This window comes from Brienomyrus brachyistius, chromosome 1 (assembly GCF_023856365.1).
Source record: "Brienomyrus brachyistius isolate T26 chromosome 1, BBRACH_0.4, whole genome shotgun sequence".
NCBI classification, from domain to species: domain Eukaryota; kingdom Metazoa; phylum Chordata; class Actinopteri; order Osteoglossiformes; family Mormyridae; genus Brienomyrus; species Brienomyrus brachyistius.
Window position 1 is genome coordinate 15,542,953 of NC_064533.1, and position 8,776 is coordinate 15,551,728.

General features: G+C 41.6%; 1 protein-coding gene across 1 annotated transcript; it reads left to right on the forward strand.

The window, feature by feature from the left end:
- The first annotated feature begins 2,161 nt into the window (after positions 1–2,161).
- On the forward strand, positions 2,162–6,934 carry tmbim4 (transmembrane BAX inhibitor motif containing 4). Its single transcript, XM_049026813.1, has 7 exons — positions 2,162–2,391; positions 3,401–3,509; positions 4,377–4,482; positions 4,568–4,601; positions 4,970–5,087; positions 5,659–5,704; positions 5,836–6,934. The coding sequence occupies exons 1-7, from the start codon at positions 2,301–2,303 to the stop codon at positions 6,040–6,042; spliced, it is 711 nt and encodes a 236-aa protein (XP_048882770.1). The 5' UTR covers positions 2,162–2,300; the 3' UTR covers positions 6,043–6,934.
- Positions 6,935–8,776: the final 1,842 nt, after the last annotated feature.

Here is an 8,776-nt window from a genome sequence, read left to right on the forward strand (position 1 = left end):
GGCTTCACATGAGATGAACTGGTAGGTGGAGGCGAGTTGCGTTTTAATGAACCAATAACCACTGTGCCTACCTGCTGCTGTATGATTCCCAAATTACATGTCAGGGTCTAGGACAAAAAAGAAAAAGAATGTTGATTAAAGAAGTAAGTTATGTTGACTTTTAATGCCAGTTCAGCACCTAGAGCTACATCCATGGTGAGAGATTATGGATATAAAAGACACTGAATAACCAAAATGATTCTTACAATCTTTCAAGGTATTGATCATTTCCACAGCATCCATAGACACACACTCTACCTCTGCAATCCTGTTATTCTATTATTGTGTGTGTTTGCTTCTGTTTGAGTTACTGGATGCCTAAATTTCCTTTGGGATCAATAAAGTATGTATGTATGTACCAAGCAATAGTTCATAACTATAAAATATTACAAACAGTTTGTATAAATAAGATGCTTAAAATTACCTTTAGATAAAAAAAAATCTAACTGAATCCCAAAAGGAAAAAAGCAGTCAAATGCAGTGCTGTAACTGCAGTGAAAAGACTACTGGACATCACTTCATCACACACATACACAGCTATAATTTTTGGTCAGGAGAGGTTTAAGAACCTAAATTCCTCATATCACACATGCAGTCAGGTCACCCTCTCTAAGACATGGACATTTTCTTGGCCTCACCCCAGTGGTGGTTATTTGTGGTGCCCATGTGCGTGACACTGCACGAGTACATTTTTCCTTTCACTGGAGTGAAAGGAACAGATTTGGTGAGGTAGAACTGCCACCCGTTCTCAAATGCCAAATCGGTCTGCTTTGCGTTTGTCATCTCTCTGCCGTCTTCCATCAGCGTGATGACAATGTCAGGGGGGTGGAAGCCGGTGACATGGCATATCAGCGTGTTGGGTGTCCCGTAATCGCCAGGTATATGTGTGTACACCTGAACATTTGGGGAAGCTGGACGTAATGCGGGAAAAGGAAAGAAATACAGCGTCAGTAAACCACCATGAGAAAAAGAAACAAAACCTAATTTTTGATTTATAGATACCAAATCAGTTCTCACCATAACTAACCACTTCTATAGCATCACAAGCTTAAGTGACCTGTTGTCAAACATATTAAGTTTATAACCTTAAGATCTACTTATAAATTCAAGTTACATTTAATGTAAATATCAATTTAAGTAAACGGAAGACAAAGTCCAATATAGAGATCTATGGGAAAGACCCTGCGCCGCTTAAGAAGGTATTACAAATGTACGTATATATTTAAAATCTGTAAAATTTTGAAATAAAAATTCTTTAAAGATATCCATTGTTTACTTCGGGACCACGCACGAGTAATGCAATCAGTTGTATTGAAAATACAGTCAAATGCAGACCTGCAACGAATTAAATACTGGTCGCTACAATATTAACACAATATTAGTGTCATCGTAACTGATCGCATGACATAAATTAGATACAATCTTTTTAATATTTAGATTTTAAAAGCTTTAACTGCAATGACGACAATTCGGACAATAACCGGAAACAAGCTAAATTCCGAACAAACTACAGTATCTGAATATTTATTTATATTAATCCACTTACAATCTTTTGCGTTCACGGTGAAAAACACAAAAGAGATCACAGCGACGGACAAATATATCTTCATTTTCTTTCAAATTTCGAATTTTCAGGCTCAGACAACTGCGACAGAAACGTCAAATGCGTTTTCCCGAAGCGAAAGTGAAAACTAACCGTGAGCTAATTAAAGGCAGCCAATCAAAAAACACGGCCCGTATGTTTACAGGCAGTAATGACTCTTACTGGTTATGCTTTTAGCTAGGGGAGAATCTGAATCTGGACGTATAATAAGCATAGACACACTGAATTGGCAAAAAAAACACCTGCAAGCTGAATACTTGCAAAGCAACACAAAAGCCTCAAAAATTATGACACAATTTCAGCAACTCAGTAGGCCTACAGGGGGGACCTAAATAATGTCTATTCGGAAATTTACTTCAATCTGCATATAATGTATTACTAATATTCTAGTAATCAAAAATAAAACTGCGGAATAATGATTTCAGTGCAATACCAAGTCTATAGGATTTCCGACTTTAATGTTCCGGGTTATTCAGTGGTGTGATCACCGTGTCACGTGAGCATCTGTGACCAAAGCGGAAGTGTGGCTGAGGACGGCACTTCCGGGTTTCCTTTGATCAGTACGAAGCTGGACGTGTAACCGACGCAGTTCTCTCTCAGATAAACAAGCGTCCTTGGCGCAGTATAATTTCGATGTTCTTTGTTTCTCTTGTTTAAAATGAGTGCGGAAAAATACCCCCGGTCGTCCATAGAGGATGACTTTAACTATGGCACAAATGTGGCGACGGCAAGCGTGCAGATCCGAATGGGTGAGATAAAGTCTTCATTTTAAAATGACCAACTGGCTGACGTAATGAGGTAGATAATTAGGTTTCGTGAATAAGGTTTGTTGAACATATAAGAGAAAGTTCGTAGTACTACTAAATAAATTTTAATTCGCTGGTAAATTGTAAGTATTTTCTGAGTAAATAATGTAGCAAATTTCGCTTTCGGTATCTTTAGCAGACTAACACTCCTGTTTAAGTGGTGAAATTGCTCTTATCAGCCTTATGTTATTTTTTTATATTTTAGTCTTTGTTTTCTAAAATCCCTGCTCAGTCAAATTATTACATGAATATACAGGGGGCTTTGAAGTCCTTTAAGGGATGCGTGTAGAATAAATGTACGGTTTATGATAGCAGAAATCTTTTAGTTGAATTTAAACCAGTCGAAGACGACTGAACATTTTATATGCATGACAACAGAGAAGTGGGCCATTCTTAAGTCATAGACTTAAGAAGCATCAACCCCCTGTCATTTAAGTAGACTGTTGCGTTAACAATGTAAAGGTTGTGGGTTCAAATCCCTGGGAGCACACAAGCACACACAACTTGTAACCCTTCCCTCTACTGTAAGTCACTTTGGATAAATGTGTGACATAAATGGGTAATTGTATGTCCTTGGTCTTATTTAGGCTCCGTTGTGCCATGTCAGGGTACACTCTGAGCAGCACTGCTAAGTAAATAACTGACAATTCAGAGTCCCATGTTATCTGCGGCATAGATTCTGTTTGGGAATGGGAATGAGTTTATCTGTGTTTTGCTCCAGTGATGCTTTCCGCACATTATTCTGGCTTCCTCCCAACAGCCCAGAACTGTGTGGTTAGGGGAATCTGGTTTTTCACTGACCACCTTGCAGTACATTTGCATCCCATCCAAGATGTTCCCCTGCAGGATGCATGGTCATTGCATTAGTGGTTGTGGCACATGGATCGATGTTTACTAGTGTATGACTAAAGGTTCTGTGCAGGTAACAGTGTTTGTTTCTTCTCCCGGGCAGATTTTCTGCGGAAGGTGTACTCCATCCTCTCCATCCAGATAATCCTGACCACAGCTACATCTGCCCTCTTTATGTACTCTGACACGATCAAGAACTTCATTCACGCATGGTGTGTTTTTCCGGTGTGCCTTTTAATGTCTGCCACATATTGTGTCGTAGGGGCGGCATGGTGGTGCAGTGGTTAGCACTGTTACCTCACACTTCTGGGACCCGGGTTCGAGTCTCCGCCAGGGTTACATTTGTGTGAAGTTTGCATGTTCTCCCTATGTCATCGTGGGATTTCCTCCGGGTACTCCGGTTTCCCCCCACAGTCCAAAAACATACTGAGGCTAATTGGAGTTGCTAAATTGCTCATAGGTGTGCATGTGTGAGTGACTGGTGTGTGAGTGTGCCCTGCAATGGGCTGGCCCCCCATCCTGGGTTGTTCCCTGCTTCGTGCCCATTGCTTCCCCGATAGGCTCCGGACCCCCCGCGACCCAGTAGGATAAGCGGTTTGGAAGATGAATGGATATTGTGTCGTAATTGTGTGTTTGGGGCAAGGGCTCTGGCATCCCTCAAAAGTAGGCTTGAGGATTGTTTGGGTTTTTTTCTGATACTGTTGCTAAAGTGGTACTTTTAAAATGGTCATGGTGCCTAAACTGTGCCTGAACCAGTAATTTAAAAAAAAAAAAAAAAAAGCACAAAGGTCGATGACAGTAAAGAATGCAAAATTGAACTTGAAATGAAACTATACACAATCTGTGATGCAATTCGGACCAATACATGCAGATTGTATAGGAACCAGTGCCGTATCTGCACCAAATTTTGGTACGCAACACTACTGAAAAGTGACGTTAGACAGCTGTGACTAGTACATGCCTTTTTTGTTCAGTGAAGACACCCTTTCCCATCATCACTGCAATGGTCTTAGAATTAATGTATAGGTAACATAGCTTAGCTTTCCGTTATTGGTTTTTGAAGTCTGTTGTTCCCACAGCCCCTCCTTGGTCTTGGTGTCAGCGATTGGCTCGCTGGGTCTGATTTTCGCTCTAGCCATCTACAGGCACCAGCACCCTATCAACTTGTATCTGCTCTTGGGATTTGTGAGTTTCACTTCTAGTCGTCCTGTAAATACTATGACAGTGAAGGATGGACCACATGTTCTAAATACAAACGTTGTTGTTTTAGACACTTCTGGAAGCAATTTCTGTTGCTACTGCTGGTAAGTTACACATTTAAGTTAAACCTTTACATTAAATGACACTTATCTGGAGTGGCCTGTAATGTTATCCGAATCACATCTTAATTTTACCACTCCTGCCTAATCTCTGCTAGTGCAAAAATGTACATTTCATAGTCTAGCTCTTCATTGCTGGTCTCATGGGGCCTTGGTGCATGGAGGTTTTCATGATCTGAGCTGTTTAGTAGCCTGGTGGCTCTGATTCTTTTTAAAATTGTGCTATAGTTGTAACTTTAGTTTTGAGCTTAGCTGCACACATGTCTGCCCTCTAGCATGGGAGTGAGAGGAGCCCTACTGTGGTACTGCTTGGCTGGTCTGATCTATGCAGACGTCTGGCTTCTGCTCCGCAGTGACCTTCTACGAGTACGCCGTGGTGTTTCAGGCCTTCGTGCTGACGGCGGCTGTGTTCCTGGTGCTGACTGCCTACACCTTCCAGTCAAAGAGAGATTTCAGCAAGCTGGGAGCCGGGTACCCTTCCAGATCCTTCTTTATGATAGCATCAGCATTTGTAGTCTGTTACTGTGGCAGATGATGAAAATGCTGCAAGGAGACGTGATTCAATTTTATGAGTTGATGTGAAAATCGCTAGGCCTTCAGATTCTGCTAGCTGGGCGTTATGGGTCTTTTCTTGAAGTGTAAGCCTTGGGTTTGATTAGCTAATTAAAAAATGAACTGGCCAATCATAGTTGCTAATAGCATAGCACATAATTTCATCCCCCTAGTCTGATTCATTCTGACCTGAAATTTATAACTTAATTTATAATTTATACTGAAACAAAACTCTGGTACCTGATTTCGACCTCATGAAAGCTAACCTTAACCATAGTTCTAATGCACATGAATTTGGGCCTGGACACAGCCTGCTACTGAGAGCTAATTGGTTATTGGACTCTTCACATAGAACAGGAATTTTTATTGGACGCTGCCAATTCATTTGGAATTTAAATGTGAAATTTAATAGGCTGGCATCTTAACTTTTTTATTATTATTGTGGAAGTAATTATGCTCTTGACAGACATGTGGCTGATTGTCATTACAGACTGTTTAGTGTCCTGTGGGTTCTGATCATCGCCAGCTTTATGAGAGTGAGTACAAGTCATTTTTCCACGGTATGAATGTGGTGGTGTTTACTCTGGCCTCACATGTCATGTGATGTGTGAATGAGAGTGGCCCACTGGGCATGCTCAGTGAGGGCTCTTTCTGTGCCCCCCTGCAGCTCTTCTTCTACAATGAGACGGTAGAGCTGGTATTCGCTGGGGCAGGGGCCCTGCTCTTCTGCGGCTTCATTATCTACGACACACACCTGATCATGCACCAGCTCTCCCCGGAGGAACACATCCTGGCCTCCATCAACCTGTACCTGGACATCATCAACCTATTCCTGCACATCCTCCGCATCCTGGAGTCTTTGAAGAAGAACTGAGCCCACCTGCTGCCCTCTGGTGGTGAAAGATAACACTGGCTGGAGAAGATTCCCTAACTGATAATAAATAATCAGTTTGCCAGTGACCTTTACCTGTGTTCTGTAATGTGTACATATTTTTCTGGCCATCTCTTGACCTGATTAGCAGGGTGTTTAGATTAGCTTGCATTTTAAAGCATTGAATCAGTTACCGAGGACTCAAGAAGAATTATGCATTACCCTAGAAGTAATTCAAATAAAACTTAGCACAACATAAATTGATGATCTGATCATAACAGTCAATAAAGTTATAATGAATGCTGTAGCTTGGCTACGAAAACTGTTTAATGAACAGAATAAGTGAATACTTTGGACTATTTAGTGATATTGTTTTTTTTTTTTACCAATTATCCAGCTTAATTTACTTGGCAGATTAGTAGTAAGTGTGTTTAAGTTATACCAGTGAAAGTGTTTAGGGGAATATGAATGTGGAAAAAAATTGTACTATGGGTTCACAGCTAGAATAGTTTACTTAAATATTAAAAAAAAATACTATGTACTGCTGACTGCAGGTGGTGGTTTCATTCTTAAGATTCATGTTGCCCCAGTACAACCCCCCCCCCTCATAAGTTCATAAATATGTTTATGGGCTTTTTTTAATATTTATTTTAATTCTGTTTTTATTAAGCTATATTATAAGTGGTGTTAAAGGGATACATTAAGGGCAGATGTGTGTTTACACTGAGAATTTGCATCAGATTATATAATTTGAGTTCATCTCTTTACATACATTTATAATGAAGACCGCAAGTGCAATATTAATTATAATGAGTAATGTAGTGACTTATGTTTAAATTGTGACCCTGTTGTGAGTATGTGTATGTTGGTGTTCAAAATAAATAGCTATGTGAAAGTCTGGACTTCTGTTTACTTATCAAACATGTTCGCTTTCATACAATAATACTTAAATCCTGCTCCCTTAGGGTTTAGTGGAACGTGAGATATACAAAAACATTTTGAAAGTGATTTCTAGGCTGTGGTTCAGTATTAACTCAAACCTTACATACAAAGTCTTGTTAACAAAAGCACTAGTTTTCTTCCATTGAAATGGAGAGCCTGAAGCACAATAGCTTCATGCTATACATAAAATGAACACCAGGTGGCACCTGTGTTTAGTAATATAACCGTTAATCGGGATTCCATAACAAGCAATAAATGACTTAACCCCCGCAGTTAAACACTTAAAATGTCGAATTAATTTAGCTTAATTTTTTAATCATAAATAATTAATTAATGAGGGGGATAATAATAAATTGTATTTGTATTGCACTTTATATTCTAGCAATCTCAAAGTGCTACAAAGTAAAAGAGTAGTGTAATAAAAATACTATAAAATATAATAATAATATAAATAATATAAAATACAAAGACTATAAAGAGTAAAAAGAAAAAATACTCAACTAAATGTCTTTCTAAAAAGATAGGTTTTTAGATTTTTAAAAAAAACATCAGTCAACTGTGGGGCTCTCAGGTAGTCAGGGAGGGCGTTCCACAGCCTTGGTGCCACAGATGAAAAGGCCCTATCAGCCATGCTACGGAGCTTGGTTCTGGGGACTTGGAGGGTGTTAGTGTGTACAGAACGGAGAGTGCGTGAGGAGGTATGCGGGTGAGGAGTTCTTGTAAGTAAAGGGGGGCATGTCCATAGATGCTCTGATGGGTGAGAAGGGAGACCTTGTACTCTATCCTGAGCGGGACAGGGAGCCAATGAAGGGTTTTCAGGATGGGGGTGATGTGCTCATGCTTTCGCACCCTCATCAGGTGCATGATAGATCAATCAAAACATTTTTCCATGGACTTAGGCGAGTCTCACCACGAGCCCTTTTATCCGTGTATGAACAGGTTGTCGACACCTGATTGTGTGGATTTTGTGGATTTCCTCTGAGTCCTGAGGTTTCATCCAAAATCCTGGATGAAGGTGTGTCGGAATTGCTCACAGTGTGAGTTTGTTCCTTGTGATAGACTGACATGTCATACAGGGCAGCCCCTCCTTGTGCCCTGTCATGGACTGGTACCTCATCCAGGGTGTCCCCCCCCCCTTTGTGCCCTGTGAAGGACTGGCACCTCATCCAGGGTGTCCCCCGCCTTGTGTCCTGTGATGGACTGGTACCTCATCCAGGGTGTCCCCCGCCTTGTGCCCTGTGATGGACTGGCACCTCATCCAGGGTGTCCCCTGCCTTGTGCCCTGTGATGGACTGGTACCTCATCTAGGGTGTCCCCTGCCTTGTGCCCTGTGATGGACTGGCACCTCATCCAGGGTGTCCCCCGCCTTGTGCCCTGTGATCGACTGGTACCTCATCCAGGGTGTCCCCCGCCTTGTGCCCTGTGATGGACTGGCACCTCATCCAGGGTGTCCCCCGCCTTGTGCCCTGTGATCGACTGGTACCTCATCCAGGGTGTCCCCCGCCTTGTGCCCTGTGATCGACTGGTACCTCATCCAGGGTGTCCCCTGCCTTGTGCCCTGTGATGGACTGGCACCTCATCCAGGGTGTCCCCCGCCTTGTGCCCTGTGATCGACTGGTACCTCATCCAGGGTGTCCCCCGCCTTGTGCTTCCTAGGACAGGCTCCTGGCTCTCTGTGACTCTGTACTGGGTGAGCCTTTGGAAGTTGCATGGATGTATGGAATACATAATCATTACATTCACAACATTGGCAACATGTGAGAAATATTTGTGCTGCTTTCATTTACAAATCAGC